At 44.7% G+C, this 27,478-nt stretch overlaps 1 protein-coding gene across 1 annotated transcript in view; it reads left to right on the plus strand.

Annotated features, from left to right (window-relative positions):
* Window positions 1-1,445: 1,445 nt before the first annotated feature.
* The window catches only part of LOC119384025 (uncharacterized), a 50,605-nt gene continuing 24,572 nt past the window's right edge, over window positions 1,446-27,478 (plus strand). Inside the window, exons 1-13 of the mRNA XM_049412007.1 lie at window positions 1,446-1,501; window positions 2,483-2,551; window positions 4,974-5,119; window positions 5,977-6,021; window positions 8,412-8,504; window positions 10,628-10,711; window positions 10,862-10,987; window positions 12,311-12,451; window positions 13,851-13,929; window positions 15,313-15,434; window positions 17,240-17,440; window positions 20,772-20,933; window positions 25,721-25,885. Of these exons, the coding sequence (XP_049267964.1) occupies window positions 1,456-1,501; window positions 2,483-2,551; window positions 4,974-5,119; window positions 5,977-6,021; window positions 8,412-8,504; window positions 10,628-10,711; window positions 10,862-10,987; window positions 12,311-12,451; window positions 13,851-13,929; window positions 15,313-15,434; window positions 17,240-17,440; window positions 20,772-20,933; window positions 25,721-25,885 (1,479 nt within the window). The 5' untranslated portion in view covers window positions 1,446-1,455. The remainder of the gene's footprint in view (window positions 1,502-2,482; window positions 2,552-4,973; window positions 5,120-5,976; window positions 6,022-8,411; window positions 8,505-10,627; window positions 10,712-10,861; window positions 10,988-12,310; window positions 12,452-13,850; window positions 13,930-15,312; window positions 15,435-17,239; window positions 17,441-20,771; window positions 20,934-25,720; window positions 25,886-27,478) is intronic.

Genomic DNA, 27,478 nt, shown 5'->3' on the forward strand with positions numbered 1-27,478 from the left:
ACCACGGGCCGCGGTGTACGGGTATGCGCCAAAGTTGATTGACAGTTTATATCTACCCAGGAACGGCGAGAACAGACATTGGCAATTTAAATGCGAGAGCGTTAAGAAAAATCGGCATCGGCAGCGTCAATGGATAGAATAAAAATTAGGATCCCAGCAGGAATCGAACCCAAGTGTTTTGCGTGACAATCAGGTATTCCACCACAGAGCCACGTCAGGTCTATAAACTGGTTCGGAAAAACAGCCTATGCAGACGTAATGTCGGTGCAACATCAATTTTGGTTGTGGTGCTGGCTATCTAATTTTACAAGAAAGCAATAAACACTACATATCTCCTGCTACGATACAGGTGTCATATCAGATTTACGTGTATGGTTCCAGTGTTGGCTCCGCTTTTATAGCAGTGTAATTAACATTACATATGTATTCCTATGACTCAGCAAGCGATATTGAAGCATTGCACGACCCCGGAGGAATACATTAACGAAAGTTACGTATGATATGCACATGACTGCACCATAAGGTGCACTTACTTTCGATAATACTGATGTGTGTGCTCCTAATGTGTAAGCTGACGCTACGTCGCACCATAAGTTACCCTTTAAACGCCAGTGTTGTCGATGTGCCTGGTAAGCCCATGATGTGCAACAGCTACTACACTTACAAAAACACGTTGATCCACCTCGTAACGCTTGGCTCAAAGCCATAAAATACAGCATAGAAGTACTCGCTCACTGCTTCGCATGAAACCGACAATGCGTGGGATCTGCCGATTTTTTTTTTAACCCATATATGCCCAAACTCAGCAAAATGACAAAACAAATATTTTCTTTCACAAAAAGTGTACTTCTACCCTCAAAAGAAAGCATATGTTCTTTATTTACTGCCAGGTAAACGCGACACTGCTTTTGAAGCCGTCCTATACATATAGGACACTGGGCCTTAGGGGTGCTATGTGCGGGTGTGGTAAGCCTTGAAACATTTCACGTGCACACCGACATTGCACTTCCTCCTCTCCATGACGTCTTCCACACAAAGCACGCGTTTGCCCGTAGAAAGCGGTCGGCACGTGGCAGCATGAAAAGCAAGCAATGTCTAGGCTTGCACATGTTGAGAATGAGGCCTGCTTAATGTGCTGTAGGTGGCGCTAGTCATTAGCTAAAGAAATAGCGATGTTAGCGTGCATCAGAAGCGTCCTATATGTACGACACTGGGCATATATGGGTTAATATTCTTAAAACCGGAAGTAAGTGCTGGATCGCATATTCTTGGAAAAGAAACAAGACTGTCATTCCATGCTCATGCTACTAAACAAAATGTGTGAAAGGTATAAATGTAGATGCGGAGTGTAGGAGTTATTGGCATGTGCCCGCTCCGGGGGACTGGCCAAGAACAGGTGGTTCATTTCTTTCATGGTTCTTCTTTTTTCTCCTTCTTTTCAGATGTACGACTGCCATGTGGTTCTGCATGCTTCTACTTCTAGACATCGGAAATGTAGAAGGTACGGTCCTTACAATCATATAACTTTGCCGCCCAAGCAGCACATGGCACTACAGCAGAGACAATCGCTGTATATCTTTCTAAAGAAAAGATGCAGTGGTGTCAGCATTTGCTACGAATGTGCAGCGATCTTTATGGTACGACGCAAGTAACCAGCACGAACCACTGCTCCAAAAAGACCGATCTCGTAGCTTTCATATGCCGCTAAGCTTAAGCGGGCTGAATGAAGTAGGTATTAACCGGATCAGACTCGACGTAGCCTACACAAATTACTTCAGTATAAAATTCGGCAAAAATTCAGTATAAAGCCGGACATTCATTTTCGGACAAGTTGGTTCATAGATAATTGCATAGATAATTGTGCAACTCAAGGCTCTCCTCGCCTTCGGAGTGTCTGAGTCGCGATCGTTCAGGATACGTTGTGTCGCCGGCGCGGCTGGTATCTGCAAGCGATCGCGATCGGCGAGAAAAATGGCGTATTATGTAGATTCTCAGTGTTAAAGCCGACTTAAAAGACTGTTGCTGAACCAATGCACAGCGGCGACTGAAATTCATCAGGTCGTACTGGGTCTTCAACTAGTTGTTTTACCATTGTTACCTACGGCTTTTCTGTTATTAGTAGTTGTAATAGTATAGCAATAGCAATATCTGTTACGGGGTATTTTATCGATTCGCGATTTTTTTAGGTATTTCTGTCTGCGGTGAAATTTTCATTGTTTGCAGTGCGCTGTACATACATAAACTTTAGGTTATGTATTGGTCTGAAATGCTTTGTGTGCTTTTTTTCTGTTTTTTTTTTCTTATAAGCAAGCCTTAGTCAAGTTCATACACGCTTTTCACCTAGTGGACCCTTTTTGTGCGATGTACCATGAGCCAAAATTCGTGAACTGAAAAAAAAAGGAAGTGAATAATACTTGTGGAGCTTCAATCTGAGAGAAAATGATATAATTGTACGTTCTATTTCACGAACGCTCTCTTTCAGGTAACGCTCCCAATATCGACTACTCCCACAACATGAGAGTGCTCAAGCTTCCTAAAGAAACGCCGATCGGTAAGCATGGGAATCTTCCAGCCGGTCTTTGAACACGTGCTGTACTCGTTCAAATTGTAAGTGAAATATTCAATGCAATTCACGGGGATTACATGCGTTCTCCGTCGACGCCGTATCGCGATGCAGCGTGACTTGACAAATTTAATCTGAGCCAAAAGAGGATGTTTCATGAAAGATGCATGTTATGGGACCGTAATATCACAAAACAAACAAGACGCAGCAACAGGATGGGAATTTAAGTCGGCCGCCTGACTAGGCCTTCCTGACTAGATACTGATACTGATTTTTGTGCATCCATTTCGATGCACACTGTGTCGACAAGCATAAAAGGATCGCTAGTCATCCTTATTCTATGTTAGGTCAAGCAAGTGGGCGTGTTGGTATTGCGTGATCGGAGGTAAAAGGCGTGAAGACGACGACGGGCAAGAGGAACACACACACACACATCGAGCGCCCTGCGTGTGTCTCTCTCTTGTCCGTCGTCGTCTTGGCGCCTTTTACATCGAGTGCTTATACTACGTTCGGCTATGTCTTTAACTGTTCTTTTCAAAGCTGGTACATCTTGACATTAATTTTCTTCTGTCAGCTATTGAGTGCTTTGATTACAGTCTACTTCAGTTAGTATGAGAAAGAAAACGTCTTTTTCTTTTTCAAGAAATATTTGTGCATGAAACAGTTGCGCCTGTGCTGCCCTCACTATAACTCCCGTATTTGACTCTCTAAACGAACATCGTGTTAAATTGCTTCCTTCATCAGTTACTAAGCCTATGCTTCTTTCGGGACTCTACTCGGTAACGAAAATTTTACAGCTGAGTTGTACAGCTGAGTTGACCAAGTTTACATCGCTGAGACGATAGGAGTGATGACAATACTCTGCGAGTTCTGCTTAACATGCTACTTATAGCGTCAGTACGGAACATAAAACTGATTTTTTTTTTAACATGCTTGATTTCTACGGCAAAATGTCAGTCTTGTGCCTTGGTTATACCGGGGAGGTTTTTTTTTTTTCTTGGGGAAGGGGGGGGGGCAATGTTGCTGCACCTGATTTCGGGGTTTATAGCGCATGGGAAGACGAGGAAGGAGAAAGGCGAACCATCGAAACTGTAATGCGGCACCTTGGTCTGCCAGTTACTTCAACTATACTGTTGTCATTTGGGGCTTCTGTGCTGGCGCACTCGGACGGGAATATATGCAGCGCTATCGAGAAATTCATATGCGAATCAAATCGGCTTATTCGACACATCAACCGCTAATAATTTTTAAATTGTCATAATGACATAATTATTTCGGCCATTTGGGAGGTGATGCCGCACGGTCTAATCTAAAACTAGTATTAATTAAAGATAACTTTTGATTATAATTGACACTGTACCCTCTTTTAGCACTTAAAAATTTCAGACTATATGATCCGCCCTACTCTTGGCCGATCCCCCTGAGTGGGTAGGTGCCAATCATCCCAGGAGTATCATCGTCATCATCATCATCATCATCATCATCATCATCAATAACGCGAGCTGCATTGAATGGTCGGATACTTTCAGTCCTTCCTGTAGTGGCCAGCATAACCGCGATTAGATATAGAAAAAGTTCAGTCCGTGCAGACTCCATAGAATCAATAACATCATGGACATGAGTTCCTCATTTAAAATTTCTGTGAAAAATCCAGTGGTGTTAAACTAGACAAATGGAAGTCATAGCAACTGGTTTACGATGCCGTGTGCCCCCGTTAAATCTATATTCACACAGGGCTGGTATGGCAATATCGCCCCTATGTCAATTTTTGTTCAGAAATGGAATCAATAGAGCATTATTTTTGTCATGTCGCCGCTATATATTACTAAGGAAAAGGCTTGTTGATATCCAATTTGCTAACCTAGGGCTAAACTTAACAATTGCCAATGTATTTACCTTCAGTGCTTCGGCTCTGGGATTCAGCTACAGGAGCGCTTTTGATGCTGTTTGTAGTTTCCTTCGCGAAATAGAACGGATACATCTTTAAATTCCTACATGTATAACTATTCTTATAACAGTAATGATTCAATATTAAAAAAAAAGTTGGGCTATAATTTGATTTCATTATTCTAATTTATATTCGGGATAACTATTAGACTATCTGGTCTGAATGTACGAATAAACAATTATTGCACTCTTTCCTTTTTTGCATTTGCTTTTCTGTTTATCATTATTGATACTCCAAATACTTTAAAAAAATTATATAATCAGTTCTTGGCCAATCCCCCAGTGTGGGTATGAGCCATATGAGAGGAAACAACAACAACACACTCAGTCGCATAGAGCTTCTCACACACAGGCGGTATGTCCTTCGTCGTCCTCGTCTTTGCATGCGCTGTAGGTCTCGCGATGTCATACCAACAAGCCCAGAACACTACATTATTGATTTCGGGCACGTTGTTGCGCCCAGGAACCATCGTGTACCGACTCAAAGGTTCCGACGCCGACTCAGACGTGCTCACCTTCGGCGCTCAGGACGCCGTGGGTAAGGCACTCTTTCAGTTCCGATCCGTCCAGTTCAGCCAGGCCGACGTGATTCTCAAGAAAGCTCTCACGGTGAGTTGAAATTCATTTTGTCTCATTCTTCCTCCCTCTCTATTGGTAGAGTCTGGAGGAATTGAATTTTTTTTGTTTAGGCGTGAAAACCTTGGAAAAGTAGACTGCGTTAGAGGCGGCTATCCCATAACTGATATGGAATTACGAAAGAAACAAGAAAAAAATGAAAATGATCAAAACAGTATGCGTACTTTCGCCAGCGTACTTTCGTTCCTCGTAATCTCCTTTAGACCCTGCATTTTCCTTCTAGGTAAATCCTTGTTTACAAACATACCTTGCGCATATACCGTCGCCGATACAGTCCTTGCCTGCAGGTGGGATATTCATGTGCTTAGCTACTAAAGTAAAAGTAAAAGCCAAGCATTTCTACAGAAATGAAAAAGCAAATGAGTTCGGCGGCATCACCAAGGTGAAGGGAGGGTTACTAAAAAGAAAATTGGCATCCACCTCGATACACCGATTGAACTAATTTTGGAGGCTAGCAATTGCCAATACCGGGGCGACTTATTCGACAACTCGAAGTATATGTACATTGAATATGGCAGATCATCGATTAATTCCTGGTTAGCTCAAGTGGTAGATCGACCGTCGCGGATTGGGCTTTGGTCCTGGGTTCAATCCCTGGACCAGGACGAATTTTCCGTCTATTAGGAAGCTTTACTTTCCGAGAAATCCGTATAGATTTTCTTGTAGCTCCGTCCTGCGAACGGGTGGATACGAATTCCTTCCTATCGAAAGTAAGAAAGGGGTCTATGCGATTAAAAAAAAAAGGATTCGACGATGATACATAAGGAAAAATTGTAATCACAGTCGTTTGCACACAGAGTTGAATTGTCTTGTGCTTACCCCGCGTACAGGAAGAAGAATATACGATACGACTCTTCGTCACAGATGGTGTGGAGGTGAGTCGCTCTCTCACGCGGCATGTTATAACGCATCGTGCTCGAGACATTCGGTGACTTTAGTATTGAAGATAAAGCGATCTCAGTAACCTGCACAATGCGCTATCCACACTGTCGAAACCCTATTACACGGTAGCACTTCGCCAGTGCTAAAAAAAGTCGCCTTCTCTATAAGGGGCAATAGAAGGCAATCTGCATAGTCTCCCACAATTAAATGTTGGTAGGCGCTTCTGTCCTAAATTGGCCTTAGTAAACAGCCTTATTGGACGTGTGATATCTGATTTAACGTGCAGAATATATTTACAAAGCGAAAAAGACTTCCTCGCGGCAAGCATAAAAAAGTAGTTTTCTTATTTATTGTTTCGTGTAGTGTTCCATACATGTGTTTTGCAGCTGTATGATTTGTAAACGAGAGAGATCGCACGCCTTCAGCTGCTGTCTGGATGACGTAGCCTACTAGGGCACCTTTCGGGCCTTTCGCTACGTCTCCCAAGACAATTAATTGTTCATTGTCTTGAATAAAGCCTGAATCACTCAATCACTCAATCAATCAATCAATCAATCAATCAATCAATCAATGTATGATTGGATATTTGCTAAAACCTGCGTGTTGCAGCGCCGCTGCTTCGGGGGGGGGGGGGGGGGTGGTCTTTCTTTTTTTGTTTTTTTTTTTGCTCATGGCTGCTAGATAAGCTGATATTTGTGTCTAGAGAATGTATGTGTTCAAAATAGAGAAAACGCAAAGATCTAGAGACGACTCAGCACGCATGTATGCAGCGATATCCATCCAGCCAAGACCGGACGGAACAGCCACCTCCCACAATCGCTGAGTTTCAGAGTTGTCTAGAGCATTGACTTGACAGCGGTCAAAGTCAGCTAGGGACGTTCGGAGTAGATCAAAAGTATGGGGTCGAGAACGTTACAAGCGTATGTAAATTCGCATACGAAATTGTTAATAAAAAGAAAGAATACAAAGTATAGATATTCAAAATGCTCGACTGCAAAAAAATGTAGTAAGACATAAAGATCAAGCAGGTTACAGGTAACCATTTGTCGCATCCCCGTTACAAGACAGATATCATTAAATATCATTAGCATCATCAGAATTGTCACGCTTAATTTTCTTAACCATCTTAGTTCCTAGAAAGCACTTTTGGTGAAATCGCCCGACATGACTGTACAGACACAAATGCACTGTCACCACTTTTTACTGATGGTACTATATGTATAGGCAGCGTGTCAGGGCCCACTTAAAGGGACACTAAAGGCAAATATTAAGTCGACGTTGATTGTTGAAATAGCGGTCCAGAAACCTCGTAGTGCTGCTTTTGTGCCAAGGAAGTGCTTATTTTGAAATAAAATCACGTTTTTAGTGGTCCGCATCGCGTTAGCGCGCTTCAAATCTCCCGCCTGAAAATACGACTCTCATACGTCACTGCTGCCGTGCCCAACGTTGCCCGCTTTTACTGCGCGGCCGCCGACACTAGTAGCAGCCGAGCGGAAGTAGCGGGACCCACAGTAGCAACAACGGCGCTGCGGCAAAGACTTGCTCGGATGGGCACATTAAAAGCCGTCACCAAGTTGTGGTTGGTCTCGTAATCCTCAGTACGAAAGTGCAGCGAGCACACACGCAGAGGTTTTGACTGTTTAGCACACTGGCGCAATGGCATGACACTAAGCCACTTCGAGCGTAAGGGTTCATTCCGCGGCACCCAGTGAAAAGACACACTGGTTTCCTTGCTGCAGCACTGGCGTTGTGCACCAGGCATCCGGCAATATCACACGCATGCGGCATTTTGTCGAACTTTCTGTCAGAGCGACTTTCACGAGCGCGCAAAACACGCACGGCAGTACGCGATCCCGAAACTACCACTGAGACGGGCGAGGCACAGTTCGGCGAAAACGAAACCTTTGAACCACGCGCGCCGTTCCCCATGGCAACGCCACGGAGGTTTTGTTTTCCATGAATCAAGCGGAAACGAACAAACAGCATTTTATTGCGTCTTTTGATGCTCGGCATGTTCTTTTTTTACTGCTGCTAGTTTGATAACTAGTGATTTATTGTAGGCCGACTTCCCTACGTCATCGGGATCACTTCGAAAATGTCCCACTCGTGGCGCTCATCATGTGATACATTTAGCTTAATTTCTCGGTAAGTAGGGCACTGCTCTTGATAATATTGCCGTTTTAGAAGTTGTCATACATTGGGCTTTCACTCTGACATAAATTGTTATTTGCCTTTAGTGTCCCTTTAACTTGCGAGCAGCGCACGCGCGAAAGTGTCTGTTCTCAGCTTTCGTTATATCGGTAGCAGCGAAAAACGAAATGTGTTTCTATATTCGCAACATCGCACCTTTTCTGACGCTATTTCGAAATGTTCCTGTTTATAGACAACTGAGGTAGAATCGACAATCATCGTCACCAACGGCACAGGACTTCCGCATCCTTTCGTGGATTACAGCACGTTATTGCGGGTGCCAGAGGTGAGTCTGCAGCAACTATGTCACTGCTGTCAATCTTATCTCTCATGACTTGAACTTCGAAAGATGATTGTACTCTCATGTATACGTTAGGCCTCAGTAACTTGTTCGGTGCATCAAGAGGTTATCGGTACGAAGTACGTCCTTCTGAAGAAAACTGAAAATTTCAATATTACGAGAAGGAAAACAACGCCAGGACAATGAAAACTTCTCACCGTCACCTTCTATTTGTGTGTACAGCCCTCGGCGATTAAAACATGAAATAGTCGTAGGTAGTGGCTGCCTACGCTTGTTCCGCCGCTGTGAGCTATCGTGAAAGGCACCTAGTGCATTGTGGTATTACGGTGCAGGCGAGAGCATAAATGAGACGCATGGTGACTTCACCCGGTCGGCATTCGTTCTGTCTGTGTTTTCAATATGTGTTTTTTTTTTTAACGAGCGAACGTGATGAACCCTGTTGACAAATAAATAATGTGCTAGCGCCAAACTGGTCGTTCAGGAAAACTAAGAGCAACTGGCGGAGAAGGATTGGTTAAGGCTTTTAAAGAAAGAAAAAAAGAATCGAAGGGCAAATAAAGCAAAGGCTCCGACTGCATTCGATCATGTTAGTCAAATAATTTATTTAAAAAAGCGCATGTAAAATGCGATAAATGCGCATTCGAGTCCTTCGCAACGCGCGCCCAACCATGATCCAACCGTGAAAGTGGCCGCAGCGCAGCCACACTGCACGGCTTCGCGCGTGAACTTTGTTATAAAGCCACGGCTGGCAGCGCTATGCTGGCGTCTCCATTAAACACGGACCTGCAGATCCGAACGACGCGGGTTCAATCCCAGTCACGGCGGTCGCATTTTCGATAGACGCGAAAATGCTAGAGGCCCGTGTACCTAGATTTCACAGCCCGTTAAAGAACCCCAGGTGGTCGAAATTTCCGAAGCCCCCCACTACGGCATGCTTCATAATCATGTCGTGGTTTTGGCACGTAAATCTGCAACAATTCTTACTGACATAGACCAAACGAATGTCGGCCGTACGCAGCTACCATGCGTCACTCGCGATTTCACCCTCAGCGTGTACCACAGTGTACCAGTTCACTTTCACGAGAGCTCACCGGTAGCGCAACCAGTGCAGGAAGCCACGCACTCCAATTGATCACTGAGTAACGTATAGATGGTGGTAACGTATAGGTGGTGTTTTAGCTAGTTATTCATCTTCAATAATGCACCATCTAGCCCAGCTTTCGACATTGCTACAACACACCATTCCACCAGGGGTTCCCAAGTTTCACGCTTACTGGAGTTATGATTAACGTCCTAACAAACCAAAAAAAGCGTGCGTAAAAAATTGATTGAACTTTTCTGCTGCATTTTTCTGCTGAAGATTTTTTTATAGGTAAAATTGTGCTGAAGTTTAACGAGTACGTGGGAATTTGACATTCCATTACGTTGCACTTAAACACTGTCCAAACAAAACTACGCGGGCACACATAAAAAGAAACGTACAGGACAAAGGCTGCAGTTATAACTGAAGTCTATTACAAACGTATCATATAGAAATTCCGCCGCGCATGCGTGAAGAACCAAATGCAGTGAAAACATGTAAAAATAACTTGCCTACCCCATCACCCATTAACAGGGCCTTAGCAGGGGCGACGCCTAGTAACATTAAAGATATGTCAAAAATTTATGTTCCCATTCGGTGAGATAATGTGCCAAGTGGCCTAGAAATCCACACTACTTAGTTATTGCAAAGAGCCGCGCATGTCGTTCCTTCGACAAACTTCTGCTTCAGGTTTCATTACCGCCCAACGCAATGTGCAATTTGCCGTAGTAGCGGCGCATGAACAAACCATTCACAGCTGCATATGCGTGTAAAAAAACATTACCGAGTAATACCATATGCAGGCATACAACGGACTAAATACAGCATCAAATTTTGATCGCATGCTCTCAGTGGCAGAGAACCCTTACAACCGTTCACGGGTTATCTTTTCTTTCTTTTTCCTTTTCTTTCTTCTTTGTTGTTGTTGTTGTTGTTGTTGTTGTTGTTGTTGTTGTTGTTGTTGTTGTTGTTGTTGTTGTTGTTGTTGTTGTTGTGTTGTTGTTGTTTATTCTCATTTTTTTTGCAGAACACGAAGGTCAACAGCAGCATCGGATACGTGACGGCGAGAGAGCGTGAAAACAGCAACTTGCCGGTGACCTTTGAACTCAGGGTATGCTGTAAATTAGCCCTTCCTATCCTTGGTGATTAAGGCAACTTCAGATAGAAATAAGGTGACGATCTAAAAAGTAGAGATAAAAAAAGAGCTGGAAGTCGAAGCGGTATAAAATAAAACGGAAACTGGCTTTGTCTTCGCACACAGGGTTCCGACAAGTTCAAGATCCGTTACGAGTTTGGTCCACGCGGCACAAGCAAGGCAGTGATCCAACTCATCGAGCTTCTCGACTACGAGACCCGTAAAGTGTACGAACTCGACATCCTCGCGCTGGTAAGGCCGCGTATATTTTCTGTTTAGTTTCTTTCGGTTTCGGCTCCCGTTTGCCAGGCGCCCCGCTTTCTCCTACGACGCCGCTTAGACAAATCAGTGAAAGTCGCAGAGAGGCATTCAGACGACTGCACACGATTAACGTAGACTCTCGGCCGCCTTACATCCTCGGCGTGAAATAGCCAACGCGTTAACGAATATAGCTGTTGGTATGGGCCCGAGCATATATACCCCCACCGTACTCAAATTTACTTTATGAACAACGTATTCCTCTTAACCAAATTTCTTTTCTGCGTCATCGCAAATTATCTGGCTTCAATTTCTTGATAGGAGATAACTTCTCCATACCGCGGACCCTTGCATAAGCTGTACGTTCTTGTAGAGAAAGTCCCGCATCTATGCAACTGCTTCGCACGGATGGGCTGTTAGAACCGCTGCACAAAATAGACCCACCTTGTAGCTTTTATATGCCGCGAGGATTAAGCAGGCAAGACGTTCAATATATCCGGCTCAACGTTGCCTACAAGTATAAGATTAGACAGCCGGACTCTCCGGAGTGCTCGACATGTTAAATACAAAGGAAGGGTTAGGACACGTCCTGTATGATTGTTCCCGTTACTACTCAGAGCGAGAGATCTTGGAGTCGCGGCACCTCCTCGGACCGTGGCAAAGTACCACCTGTGCGATACGCAGCCCGATACGCAGCCCGAAACACAACCGTAATTGGAGGCTCTCACTCCCTCTATGTCGTAGCGAAGCCGCTTTGTTTGTCGTCAACGGTTCGTAACCTGATTACCTTACTACGAAGTCTCGTTGAAGTAAATGAACGGAGCGACAAGAGATAGGAACCGCCACGTGTGGCCGCTTGATATGCGCGGAAATTCATCGCATCCTTACCACGCCAACGATTCCGCCTTGCAACGGATGCTGTGACACTCGGACTCAGACATACTAAAACCCTGCTCTACTCGACTCACTCTAACTCAAACACACGATAATTATAGTCAGCCGGACCCACTTGCACTCGGATTCACCAACGTTATACCCATCAGGGCTCACTCGGACTCAAGCACACTATAGAATTTCGCTCAGCCGGACTCACCCAGACTCGCAGGTTCGTCTGAGTCGGAGTGAGTCTGAGTGACTCGACTTATGAGTGAGCTTGCCGACCTTTACTCAAAGACGATCTGCGTGCGCACTTAAGCGCATAAACCAATGATTGCGCTACCAAACGCTCTGGCCGCGGGGCAATCTTCGCTGTATATTACAGCGCGCGTGCTTGACTGAACCGTGACGCGCTCTTTGCGCGCACGACGTTCGTTGCAGAACGCGTGGACGGACGAGCGCTACGACACGCGCAACGTGGCCGTGCTGTCCATGGCCGTGGTGGCTCAGGACGTGCCGGACACCCCGCCGCACTTCCTGGACGTCCCGCCTGTCGTCACGGTTTCGGACTCGGCACCACCCGTAGGTAACTTTAATGGCTGCGCATGCGTTCGTGCGCTGGCATGCAACCAGTAATGGCGCGTAAGGTTGGCCATAGATAGTGAAATACCGATAAGTGCTGATTAAATTCGTGTAGACACGTATCGTCTTCATCAACGCAAGCTTTCTGCACTGGTCACCTTGTTTTGATTCTTCTTTTAAACGTCACCCTCAAGGGAACTCAATTTCCGTAAACAGATCAATGTCACCCTGCTTGCGTTTGATGCTGAAGCACCAAAGCTGCTCAACTAATGTTATGAAAGGAAGTCGTATGTTACTTCAACATGTTAGAATAAAAACGAGGGAATTTTGTCACGAATATACTGAACTTTAAAACGGCTTTGTAAGGAACATAAGCGCAAATTAAAATTAACGAATCTTCCAATGCCGGTCTCCGGCGGAAACATCGAATTATTGTTTGTGTGCTTGCTTCTGCAAGTGCGCCTGCACTTTTTATGACTTATTAGACGACACCGAATACGGATAAGAATTACTTAATTCAATGGTACTGGAAAACATAAGAGCGGGAAAACGTCAATGACACAAAGTATCGAATTTCAGACGGCTGGTAGTCTCGCATACCTCTCTCATATCATCAGTCGCAAGCAGCAAAGTTTTTATTAGTGTGGTCATTTGCGTTCGTATTAATTATCCCGCATTGTTCTCCGTTCGCACTGTCAAGCATTATGCACGTAAGCAAACTTGGACTAGAAGGTTGGTTGGTTGGTTGATCCTTGTAAACTGGCGCAACCCACCGCGGGGGATCGGCCATGAAACGTGTGGTGCATTGTTATATAAATAAAATTGTTTATATTCTAAAATTGTTTAGAAACAATAACTTTTGAAGTAACTCATTAGCTTAATTACGGAAAGGAAAAGAATAAAAAAAGAGGGAAAAAATTTAAGGGGTAAAAAACTGAATTTAGATAACCTTAACATTCAATTCGCTTTGTCTCACGTAGGAAATCACATACGGCATTGCAAACGTTCCTGTGGCTAAAACCCAGTACAGTAGCGCCAAAGGAAAGAACCACCGGAAGTGATAAATTTAGGTCCATCCTTCGGAGGGGTTCGTCTAGAAGTCTTTTCCTTTGAGTGGTAAACAATCTGCAGGTTAAGAAGAAATGATGCACAGATTCACTATCATTGGAATGGCCGCTTTGTGCTGCTTTATTTTTCTTTTCGTCTTGATTTATATTTATATACTTCATTTATTTATACATGATTTATATTTGATTTTCGTCTGGATTTTCGTCTTGATACGTTGCTTAACTTCGGTATGGCAAACAATGTTACTGTCTCATAGGGACCATCTTTTACCTCTTTATATAATTTTGTCCACTAATTATTGTTGCGCTGTTCGCGATTCGCCTTTTTGCAGGGTACAAGCGTCCTGAAGCTTACAGCAGTCGACGGTGACTACGGCAATCCCAGAAACTTGACATATCTGCTCGACAAAGGTACTGAGCCCATAAGACAAATTAGCATGCAGGATGGCTGCAAAATCTGTTGCTGCGTGAAGAATTTCGGTTTTTAATGATTTCAATTAAACTGGATGGTTTGCTACATTCAGCCAACTATCACAAGAGATAGTTGAGGAACTCAGGCGGCACACGCGCGCACACAAACAGTGCCATAAAAGCCCTTTTTACATAGCACTAAATTCGGCACAAATTCGGCCATCTGCTAAAATTTAGGCGCCACCTGATGAGCCATCAATCTGCAGCCACCGACTGCATGCGGCATATCCCATGGACGGAGTGTAGCCTTCGGCCCTTAAATATATTACTTAATCAATCACCTGTATACGTCACAAAGCTTTGTACCTCTATTAAAACAGACGTCATACTTCAAGAAACATATTCGCTCAGACTACTTTAATTGGTAAAGTGCTATGTCTGTCCGCCTCTTTCGTATTAAATTCATTCACGCTTCCTCTAAATAGACCGGTGTAATTGATGTCCGCGCATGTCTAATGCACGCCCTCAGCGAACCGGAAAACGGCGGTGCATGCCTAAACCAGTGAGGGTCTGTTACTCAAATGACGGAGAATAGCGGAGAACCATTTGCCTTTTTTTTGCTTTGCTTTGTTGCCACTACTTGTCGTGTCACGAAACTAAATGTTGCGACCTCCTATCTAACATAAGGTCACGCGCTTTTGGAACCAGTATGGCCTTTCCCAGCAGGTGTATTTCTTTAAACAACACGACAAAGACAGAAAGAAGGAAAGAAAGAAGGGAATACAGGAAGAGAGAAAAAAGAAAGAAACGGGAAGAGTGTGGTCATTTATAGCAAGCCCCGAGCACCTCTGCCTGAACGGTTAGACGATACAGTGATCCTGACCAGTATGAAATTGCGTGGGCGCTGCGGTCACGTCCATGCACGCCGCGCTGGCATCGCGCTGACAAACTCGACCGCAATGACACTCGGCCCGTGACGCGCTTCAGGGACAGGTCGACTTGGCGCCTAAACTCTCTTTCGCCGTTATTTTGTGTTAACTATTCAACGAAGCGCATTTAGAAAACGCTGGTTATACCGCCGCAACAAATCATACCTCGATGCGTTTGTGCGTCGTGGTATGAAACCAGCGGCCTCGTGCTCAGCAGTACAACGTTACAGCCACTGAGCCACCTCGACGGTTAAAAAGAAAACAATGCACAGTACTCAGGGATAGCTGGTGTGATCGTTCAGAAGGTTGTAACTGCGCTGAAAAAAAATCCAGTCTTCACTGTTTCTCTTTAGCAAAAGCACTATTTTGTGGTATTTGTATGGAATGACGTGAATGATTTTCGCATAGGTACTAGGCTCGTTATAATTATGTAATTAATACCTTCCGACCGCAGAGAACCCATGGTCAAGCCACTTCGGCGTCGACCCGCAGACTGGCGAAGTGAAGACGACTCGACCAATATCGGAGTTGGCCGATAAGTACGGTGGCACGGCGGTGTACATCCTCAAAGTCATGGTACGCGATTCGAGGCTCTATGTACACCTTTGCTGTGTAATAAGTACCAAAGCACTTGTTTCTTGTTCTATTTTGTTAGCTAATTGACAATACCGTGGCACGATAAACGATGATAATGCAAAGACGTGAAAAACATTCATTTCATGTGTCCTCGTCTTTTTCGCATCATGGGGGCCGCTATAGTGCTGCGCAACGAGCACGGTTAAAAGCTGCGCGTTTTCCATGAAAAGTTTATCTGTTCGCTCGACTGCTGACCCGAAGGTCGCGGGATCGAATCCCGGCCGCGGCGGCTGCATTTTCGATGGAGTCGAAAATGTTTGAGGCCGGTGTACTTAGATTTATGTGCACGTTAAAGAACCCCAGGTGGTCGAAATTTCCGGAGCTCTCCACTACGGCGTCTCTCATAATCATATCGTGGTTTTGGGACGTTAAACGCCAGATATTATTATTAAAAGTTTATCTGTAACCACGCTATGGAATCTGTGACAATGGAGGTGATCTGCCTTACGTGACGTCACGTTAACAATTCCTGTTCGCGTTCATGTTTCAAGATTCCATCACCCTGGCGTGCATTCATCGCCATTATCACCTGACCGTGAAGTTTCGAGCATAGCATATCGAATGTAAGTTCACATTATTAATCGGGACAACATTGTTGTGTGGGAAAACCCACTCCTTATGAGGCGCCCCCTCGGCGTTCTATAAGGAACTACGAATGAATAAGCGAATACGTGTGACGGTGGCGGCCTCTTCAAGCCGAATTTCATTCAGCAGGGGGGAGTATTTAGTCAACGATGTACGTTGCACACAAGCACTTTGTGGAACCTAGGAGCAGGTGTGACAGCGATTTTAGTACACAGGGCTTCAGCGTGTGTATTATCATTTTTTGTTCAGTGCACGAAAAGTATCGGGCGGTGTCGAGCAAGCAGAGAAGTACGCGACCGGCACATGATGCCCCCGACGTGGCCAGCGAAGAATTTGAGACGTTAGCACGCGACGGCAACGTCCGCATGGAATTCTGATTTTGTTACGTCGAGCACCTGCGCACATTCCTGGCGCAGAGCTTGCGCCTGAGAGCCGTACGCAGAACTAAAACTAAATAAAGATTACTTGAAAAGAACTTGGTTGATCCCACGGACATCGGGAGGGGGTGCAAAAGAGGCGCTTGACCCCCCCCCCCCAACCCAGGGGCGTAGCCAGGGAGGTTAGCGGGTGGTGCAACCCATCCCCCCCCCCCCCCCCCGTCGCGAAATTTTCTAATTTTGCCTGTGTATATATACACGCACACATACAAACGCACACACGAACATACATAAAGTATGGTTGAGCATACACTACCTCACAGCGCTTCAGGAACGCGAGAGGCAGAGTTCGTAGCTTGAGCTCTGAACGCGCGAGGGCGTTCCACTTTCAGCTGGCGTGTCTCGCTGAGAAGGTGCGTTCGTAGCTTGAGTCATTGAAACGCGAAGGCGTTGCACTTCCCACTGGCGTCTCTCTCGCGGAGAAGGTGTGAGATATATCAGGCGCCTCTGTACAGCCATGTTTATGTATGTCGGTAGCGCAGGTGGTAGTGCGCCCGGCACCTATCGCCACAGACTGAGCGGTCGTTGGTTCGACTCCCAGGTTATCCGCGTCAACGAAGCTTTTTTTATTTTAGTTTTTCTTTGTCATCTGTTCGTGTGCATTTTACCAGCGTCATTTCCGTGACGGAAATGACGTCAGTGAAGTCTTGGTGGATCCCGGCATACAACAATTTCGTGTTAAAATAATTCTCTTCGTGTGGACGCACTTCGCCCATTTCGCAGGCGCGGGAGAGCTCCGGCACTGCCGAGTATCCTGAGCTGGAGGCCTCCACCCAGCTGGCCGTGGTCCTCATGTCGCGTGAGAACCACGCGCCCTCGTTTGCCAGCGGACCGTACGTGGGTTTCGTGGCCGAGCACAGCGCTGCCTCGACGGCTGTGCAATGGGCGCCCGGAGTGCTGCCCAGGGTCTACGATCGCGACCAGGTGAGCCGGAAAAGGCATGCGCACCACGTGTACGGATCTTGAAGCCGCATCAGCTGCTGCCCCTAAAATGCAGAGATACTGCCGTAAGAACAGTGCACCAGGTAAAGGGAGGCTGAAAGAAGGTACTTACACAAGCTCAAACGGGACCATTCTGACAACCTTCCGTCCTCTGGTGCGCTGTTGTTACCTATGATGTGCTGCCAGCTAGCTCGGTGACAAATTGCTAGCAGCTGGACAAAAACAGCAGCAAGGTGTCTGACAGCTCAACGTGTCTGACTCGAGGAAGCGCATAGACGAAAACTAGCGGTTCACTGCACAGCGATATAAAACTTTCTCACACAACGAGATATTCATATTTTTTAGTAGTTTACGCTGTGTTTGGGAGTCGCGCTTCATCATTTTTCATGAATATGGTCCCCAACGTGCATCAGAGTTGTGTTAGAATGGTTGGCAGATGACTGTTAGTCGGTTGTTGAAGGAAATCGATATCTGTAACCAACCTGACACGCATAATTTAAGTGGCATTCGAAGTGTGAAGCACTTTTTTTTCTGTGAACAAAAAGTTAACTGCCTGTCTGAAATGTGTCACCAGTCGCATGATATCAGCTTTCTGGGCACGTGTTATCGCCAATCTTGCCACTTCTGGCTGTTCCTAAGCACAACATTGCGCTGACGACGCTCATATAGACTGGTAACAATCTAGCGGACTCAGCCTTAACGAAGTTCTTTCGTGCTTACCTACATTATTATGGTATGCGTTGCTTCATAACAGGCCTGCAAACCAGGACAGCTAGCAACAAGAAAGGCTCCCAATTCAGCGACGAGAGGCAATGTTGAACGAGTTAGTTGTTGGGGTTTAACCTCCCAAAACCACGATATGATTATGAGGGACGCCGTAGTGGAGGGCTCCGGAAATTTTGACCACCTGGGGTCCTTTAACGTGCACCTAAATCTAAGTACACGGGTCTCACGCATTTTAGCCTCCATCGAAAATGCGGCCGCCGCGGCCGGGATTCGATCCCGCGACGTGCCTGTCAGCAGTCGAGCACCACAACAACTAGACGACCGTGTCGGGTTAATTTTGAACGAGTTAAGGAGTGTATTCGTAAAACAACCCATTCGTGACGCTTTAAAGGGAGGCTAAAGTGAAACAATGAATCGGTTCAGATCAATCAATTGCACTGTGAGAACTCTTAATGCCGTTAATTTCACCATCATAGGTTTATTAATAATAAAGCAGAAAAAAAACAACGTAACAGTTTCGTTTTTAAATTTCGCGCGGAAATCTCCGCACGTGACGTCACGGAATTCGAATTGTATTTTCCGTATTTTGGCGCCATGGGCGCAACGAACTTTCCTGAAACATGGTATGTTAAGTCTGTGGCCTCCTGAGAGTGCAATATACTTCATTTTTACTGATCAGGAACTACGTAGGACTTAGTAGACTCCGTCGAAGTCTATGATGTTACGGGGTTTAAGTGCGGGAATTTCAAGGTGGCGTCGCCACCCGCGTTTTCTTCTCGCGTGCTTCTTCGCTTACCAAGCGTCTTTTCGCGGCAAGCGCGGTGATTTTGCAATTGTGATAGAGTAATTTACTAATGTGAGAAAAATCGTTTGCCTCTTTGGTGTCCCTTTAAACCACGGCCTAACTATTCGTTATGTTGTAATCGGGTTATCGCATAGTTATCGAGCTATCGCATATAACACCGAGTTATCGCATAGCACGGGAAGAAATGAATTGAGCCAATTAGAATGGGAAGCCAACATTACGACGCTTCTTAGTAGGTTGAGTAAACGTCGACTGGATATTTAAGATAGCAGCGTTGTTTGGTTGTATATTCCCATGCAAAGAGGAAATATACGTGTTTTAGGAGTCCTCCACTACGGCGTCTCTCCTAATCAGATCGTAGTTTTGGGACGTTAAACCCCACCAATGAATTAATTAAATGAAAAGTGTTTTAGGCTGCATTTATTTCCGGCCCGCGCAGCGAATCTTTTTCGCTGATTTTTCTCAGAGGTGAGCCGGCACTATGGTCACGACATTGAAATAGCATAAACAGACTCTACGATTACGTGTTCTGAACGAGACCCCTGACAGATCTCCTCTAAGCGCACGTTATTCATTTTATAAAAAAAAGAAGAAAGACAAAAGGCTTCCTGGGGATACACCGCGTTTTTTTGTCGCTTGCATCTGTGCCTCAAACGCCAACGTCGATGGACTGCACGAGTGTTTCTTGTCTACACGGCCAGTTCCGCTTATTTCAAGAAATTTGCAACACTCACTTGCATCTTGCAGTTCTTCGGTGAGCGAACTGACGCCCGCATATGGAGGGGGCGTAGCATCACTGCACAGCTGCAGCTGTAATGAAATGACTGTAAGCTATTTCCATGGAGGCGAAATTCTAGAGGCCCACGTACTCTGCGATGCCAGTTCATGTAAGAGAACCCCAGGTTGTCGAAATTACCCGGTTCCTTCCACTACGGCGTCGTGCCTCAATCGTATCGTCGTTTTGGCACTTCAACCAAAGAAATTATTATTATTATTATTATTATTATTATTATTATTATTATTATTATTATTATTATTATTATTATTATTATTATTATTATTATTATTATTATTATTATTATTAGGATATGCATGGTCGAATATACCATCGACCATTATGCACCCGTTGCGTTGAGTGATGTGGTGATGACGTCAATACACAATGCAAGTAAGCTGTGCTATATAGAATAATTGCGTACCTTAAAAACCAATGGAGGTCCGCATCTACAAAAAAAAATCACTTCACAAGCTGGGACAGATTGCGAGAGCAAGCGTCATCCAATCGTGTTGTCAGGCATAACTCTAGCAACTTTGTGTCCGTCACTGGTAGAGAGTGCTTACAAATGAGAAGCGTTGCGACTTGAGACCCTGCGCCGCGACTGACTGAAAATTATTAGAACACTTGGTGCTTAATGTGGGCACGTGACAGTGTAATAAGCTGAGCGCTAAGTGCCCAATAATGTGCGCATTATTGATTAAAAGTCCTGCATTTCTCTAACCACGCCATTCCGCCAACCTTCCTTAATATTAGAACTTTCTAGAGACTTGCAGCGGAAAAATTCAGTATGGAAAAGGAAAAGTATAACTTCGAAGTATTGGTCGAATAAATTGGTCGACACGATTTATGGTTAAATGGGAACTGTATTGAAAGTAACTTGTTCGAATTCCTCGTTGAAGTTCCACGTGCTATGTGCCGCGTATCGCAGAAGTACTCTGAGTGGTCCCGCTTACGCGTGCGTGCTAAAGCAGACGCTAAACCTACGTATTTAACTTCTGTTTCAGGGAAGAAACAGTACATTCAGGTTGTATTTGGATGGCGAGGGGGAGACCATTTTCACCATCCACCCGCAGTCGGCCTCGCGGGAGGCCGATTTCGCCATCTTGGTTCAGGACTCCTCCAAACTGGACTACGAGGTTGCCGAACCAAAGTACGTCGAGTTCACGGTAAGTGAGTTTCGGTGAAAAATACAGCCTTTTCCCAGGTAAAAACTGAAACAAAAAGAAAATTTGCTGCTTTAATTTCGTCGGAAGAAGTGTTTGTGGTGGGAAAGACGTCTTTCCTTCTTTTTCGCTTAGCGTGACTAAATACGGTCACTTTTCATTTGTCATTGCGCAAAACGGTCAAAATTTATGTTTTAACACTTTCCCGCGTAGCGTTGTTTGGGGCCACATTAGCGGAATAATATTAATATTACAACCTACAGTATATTGAGAACTGTTGTACATATTTAAAATTTGTTTTAAAAGACACCAATTATTCAAGCTGCTTAGTCGGCCTGGTTGATGCAATGCGTGACACCTTCGTTGTCAAATTAATCTGGCGGCAAATACTACTATCTCAATTTGTGCTGAACACATTCCAATCAAGCACCTGGAATTTAGAGCGAAGATACAACAAACAATTTGCTAGATGCAAAGCGAGACTGTTGACTATTGAACATCATCTGGAACATAATCTCCCCACTGACAGCATTTTCTGCAAGTATGACCTTTTAGTTGAAGGTACACATCTTGGCATGGGTTTCTCTTCGTAATATCGTTTCTCATCGTACCGTACTTCATCTCCCTCAAACAAGGTGCCTAGAATTGACCTACGTACGCCTATGATTCCTCGGGAGGTCCCAGGGTAATCTGTTTGTCCGCCATAGTGGTATAGTGGTTATAGTGGTGCTCGGTGGCTGACCCGAAGGTCGCGAGTTCGATCCAGGCCGCGGTGGTCGCGTTCCGATACAGGCGAAAGGTCCGTGTACTGTGCGATGTCAGCACACGTTAAAGAACACCGGACGGTCGAAATTTCCGGCGCCCTCCACTAAGGCGTGCCTCATAATCATATCGTGGTTTTGGCCCGTTAAACGAGAGATATGATTATTATTTAGGCAATATGTTTTTGAAATCGCCACTTGGCGTTTTATTAGGCCGTTTTTTTAATACATTTAATTAGGCATTTGAAAAATTCTTTTCGCGGAGCTGCATTTTCCACATTGATTGAGATAAAGTGAGGCGAATTAAAGACTACTGAAGCAACCTCGTTTTTGTTACGTCCTTTTTTTTTTCTTGTTGATCGCAGACTGTCAGGCCAATATGCTAATGCGCATAAGAGCGTCATACTCGAGCTCTTAAATATAGCATTTTTTATGTTCTTTACAGTCCTGATTACGCACTTTTCTTAAACCCGCGATACTGCGCAAGAAATTGAGGCACATTCGAAAGCGCCCGTGTATGGTATACTATAAAATAAAGGCATTCGAGCTCAACAATTTAGGAGTCAATATTCTAGAAAAAGACTCCAAATTAACGCATTGAAACCAGGTTGGCAGTCGATACTTAGTTATTTCCTTCCGTATTTTCTGTCCCATGCGATTTTAATTTATTTAGTAACATCTACAGAGGTCAGGTCACTGTATATAAATATTGAACATTCTGCTCACGCTTTAAGAAGTTGCCAGAAGCACGAAAGGACCAGCAGCGCGAAGGAAAACATGGCGTCTCGTAAATGCAGCTACGCTTGCTCACGTCGAACCGGTTTCACACCGGCTCTTATTGCTGTAAATGTGTCCAGCTCAGTATGGGGCGCGTGGCTCGTGCGAAGTGTTTTTTTTTCTTTTTTTTTTTGACACACGTATCTCGAACACCGATAGCCACTTCTTAATTTAACACGTATTCTAAACATAGGCGAATTTCTTGCCTGTGGTTCTTTACTGCTCTAGAGCTACTCTCTGCTTAACTATATTGGTATTGAGACAGAGAAGTTTTGCTATTCCGTTTGCGTATATCCTTCGAAAATTCAGCCCGCTGGTCAGAGGTGCTTTTTTCTAAGAATGAAAATATCAGAACGATGAACCCGCTTGAATACGCGTTTGCAGGGAGTTCGAAAAAAAACGGAATTCTTCCTTACACTCACTGGAAGGTGAACATTTAAACTTCCTGTGCGCACTGTCTTTTATGCTTTAGGGCAGTTATACGTTCGGATGAGAACCAATGGGAATATTTACAGTGATTATTAGGGGATGGGGGGGGGGGTGAAATTATGCATACTGCTCAATACAAGCTGCGTAAAGTGATCGACTTCTTCATCAACATTGGCTTTGTCGGTAGCCGGTGACCAGTCAATGTTGGTCGTGGTATAAGCCAGCGTACTCACATCGCTTGAAATCAAATGTAGGGGATTTGTTGATGTCACGAGTAACGCTCGGTTTTACCGATGTCATCGAGAGTGTTAACATGAGCGATGGGTGATATTTATCGGGACGAACAAGAGAGATGTCGGAGGGTGACATTTCAACAGGTTAATTTTTCGAAATATACAGATCTAAGACGTTAGCGCAGCAATTACCGATAAAATGATGCTGCTGAAGGGAATTGAAAGCACTAAAATCTAACAGGCTGCACTTGTTCTTCATACGATATCAATAATAATAGTAAGAAGAGGAAGAAGAATAAAGGTTACTTTTTTATACATTAGCGGTCATTTTTTTTCTTCAATCTTATTTATTGAAATTAGTTTTTATTATTATTATTATTATTATTATTATTATTATTATTATTATTATTATTATTATTATTATTATTATTATTATTATTATTATTATTATTATTATTATTATTATTATTAATACGCATTATTGAAGTTATCAGACAGAAGTTACGATACGCAGTCTTGGCCAAACCCCTATGGTGGTTATGTGCCATAATTTTGAGGAAACAAACAAACACTTAAAAAACTATTAAATGGACAGCAGTAATACTGTTGTGGTCTTAGACTTCACCGTGGACGAATAAGTGCCTTCGATGAACATGCGATCAAGCTTCAACGCAACATGTCAACGCAACATGTTCTGTTACACATTCTCTAGAATTAATAAAGATTTTTTTTTTCATTCAGTTCCTACATTACATTAACAGGCGGCGATTGTAGATGGAGATGACGATATCGCCACTTCTCAAGCGTTCATAATTCAGGACTTTTTTTTTTACTTTTACTGCTTCTATTACGTTGATTTTGACATGTAAGTTGTTCTTTCAAGAACGGTTACACTACAGCAGTCCTCTATAATTTTTTTTAGCCAATCTTCCGTAGTGGGTGTGGGGCATGTTTACTGACCAGCAGCATAATTTAGGACTTGAAAATGATCAGCAGCATCTGCTACCAGAAACTGGTGGACGCAACTGTACAAATTAGTGTAGAGCAGTGCAGACAATATGATGTCACCACTCGCGTTTCATTACGACGAGGATCCTACAGGCATTATTGGAGAGAATGTTTCAATTCCTGATATTCTTTCTCTTGGAGCCTCTTCAGTTAGTTACTGTAACATGGATGCTTGCTTCAGCGTTGAAGAATCTAACATCAGCAGAGGCTGTTTCTAAGCTATGTTTGAGGCATTTTCTTTCGTTCTTTACGTTATTGACGTTTTCCCTCGAGTATTCTAATAAAGTAAAAGTAAACGCCTTCCCTGATCACATCCTAGTCGTGACCAATCTTTCATAGTGGGTATCGGCCACCCCCACTGGGACGGCTTATACCCACCATGATACCCATGCAGGAGAACGTGGCTTATATTACGCTCGTCGAACGCCTGACTATAATGCAAAGGTGGAATACCCAAAGCGTGCTCAACGAGCTCATCAGACGCACGAAGAGAAAGCGGCAGAAGTGGCAGCTACTTGAAGCTCACGTAATATCGAAGGATGCCAGGCGAGATGCAGCTTGTGTGATCGGTGGTTTGAGCTGCACTGCCTGAATAATAATAAGTGTTGGGGTTTAACGTCCGGAAACGACGATATGATTATGAAGGACGCCGTAGTGAAGGGCTCCGGAAATTTCGATTACCTGCGGTTCGTTAACGTGCACCTAAATCTAAGTATACGCGGGTCTCAAGCATTTTCGCCTTCATCGAAAATGCTGCCGCCGCGGCCGGGATTCGATCCCGCGACCTTCGGGTCAGCAGTCGAGCGCCATAACCACTGAACCACCGTGGACGGTCGTTCGGCATGCTATTGTCCTGCTTTCAGCTATTGGCGCGGCAATGCTGTAGCGCCATGTGCACGTGTGGCTATAAGCGCGTTTTTTTCTCCGCCATTGTTGCTTTGTAGCTCAGTATGTTTACGTGGATCTTCGGCCGAGCTTAAAATGTGACCCACATGTCAAACACGTTGAGGGTAGCAAAACTTGTGGAGTCAAAAGTGTCCAAGCAGATAAACTGGCCAATACTTTGTACGTACACTCGAAAAAAGAATGGTCAATTTGAATACGATACGCCTTCTTCACAGTAACTATGTTTTCTTCAGCTGGCCCGCATGTGATATCCACCCCCGCCACGGTGGTCTAGTGGTTATGGCGCTCGGCTGCTGACCGGTCGCGGGATCGAATCCCGGCCGCGGCGGCTGCATTTTCGATGGAGGCGAAAATGTTTGAGGCCCGTGTACCTAGATTTAGGTGCACGTTAAAGAACCCCAGGTGGTCGAAATTTCCGGAGCCCTCCACTACGGCGTCTCTCATAATCATATCGTGGTTTTGGGACGTTAAACCCCAGATATTATTATTATTACGTGATATCCATATAGGGCTCACAAATTTTTTCGGGTGAGCATTCCAAGAGTTCAAATATGCGACGTATTCGACTGTCAGAAGTAGTAAGAAAAGTGTTTGCGCTTTTTTGAGGTATTGTGGAGCACTGCTTCGTGATATAGTTTGCAACACCTGCTAAAGCACTCGCTAAACTCATCTCCAGATCGTCGCGGCCGAAACCGAAGCTGTGCAGCCTCTGACGTCGTCCGTGACTGTGCGAGTGAACATCGTGGACACAAACGACCACGCCCCCATGTTCACCAGTGACATGTACGAGGTGGTTGTAGCCGAAGACGCCAGGCCGGGCACCGTCATCACTGCCGTCACTGTGAGTCATCCATAAGCAATGCCGCGCATGCCCGTGCATTATCTGCTATGGTTGGGGCTTTCACACCAGTGTAAGGCATCGCAGACAAATGAAGCCGCTTGTTCTATAAGCACTAATAATGGGCATTATTTATTAGTGGCAAGAGCACCGAGTGATTGTTTCTCTTCCAAGCACTTCTGGTCGAGTACTTACTTCCGGTTTTCCGAATATTCAGAAATAATCTTGTAAAAAATTAAACTAGTGCAAAATATCTGGTTCTGGTTCCAGTTAAGCGTTATATAGGAGCATAAGCTTCCCTCTATCGCGTCCAGATCGAGATGTCGGCGTCCAAACGGCGACACCACCCCGCGAACCAACAGCACTATGAGAGGAAAATGTCCGAGGTAAAAGGCGCGTTCGTGTAGCCTCCTTCATGCGTTTGGCGGTAGCGCAGGTCGTTAAACGCCCGCGAGCCATCGTCGCAGACCGAGAGGTTATGGGTTCGACTCCTGCCAACGAAATTTCTCTTTGTCATCTGATGGCGTTCATTTTCCTGACGTATTTCCGTCACAGAAATACGTCATAAAAGTCTTGGTGGATCCCGGCATAAAATATTTCCGTGTTAAAAAAAAAAGAAATTGTCGTTAAGAAGCATAATCTGACTATCGCATTTTACTTAATGTTTTATATACTGAAACGCAGATACTTATGTTATAGATGTGTCATGTTTCGTTACGTTTTTGCACGCTAGGAAACTCTGGTTAGTGAAAAGGTATTAGAGAAAGCTTTTAGCTATCTTCCTTTACTTGATTGTTTTTCATGAATTTAATAAATCAAGAAATTTCTCGGCAATCACGCCTCACGCGTTGAAATATGTTCAGTAAGCACTTAAGAACGTTTTCGATAGAGAAATAATGAACTCTAGCTTTTGACTTATCTGTTAATAGAAAAAAAAACACTGGCTCTGTATTCGTTCAGTTGTCACGGGGGTGATTTCTATCACAGATTTCCTGAAAAGCTCGTCGCTTCACGCTTTCTTGTGGCTTTGTCTGTTACGCTTTATCTGCCTTCATTGCTGTAAAAATGCAAGCAATAATATTTTCTAAATGTTGACGACAGTAAGGCCCTGCACAAATGCATATGAATTAGGAATTGTTGAATTTGTGACGTGACATTTTTTTTTTCAATGTCCACATTTAGTAGTGTTGCTAAGCCTTTGAAGTCCTGCTGTACACGTAAACTACCCACCACTGCCATGCTGCCTGAAAGGCTATCCGTGCTGCTTCAGTAAACACTAGTGCCAGATTTTGTAGCGTTAGCTACACTTGCCTAGCCGGAGCCGATTTTGCGTGGAGCGTCATGAGCCGTGCTGCGCATGCGCGAGGATCACTGATGTCATACAGCTGGGTCACCGGAGCTGGCATCTCACGCGCTCTCCGACACCGCCGCGCGCGGCTCGCCGCTGCTTGTCTGAGCGTTCAGGAGGAGTGGCGTCGTAGCCGCGGCAGACAAACTGGCGCCGGCGCGCGTGCAGACTCCGCCACCGCCGCGCGCGACTCGCCGCCGCCGGTCTGCGCTTTCCAGAGGAATGACGTCGTAGCCTTGGCAGACGTA

The sequence above is a fragment of the Rhipicephalus sanguineus genome, chromosome 1 (genome assembly GCF_013339695.2).
Source record: "Rhipicephalus sanguineus isolate Rsan-2018 chromosome 1, BIME_Rsan_1.4, whole genome shotgun sequence".
Classification (NCBI taxonomy): Eukaryota; Metazoa; Arthropoda; class Arachnida; order Ixodida; family Ixodidae; genus Rhipicephalus; species Rhipicephalus sanguineus.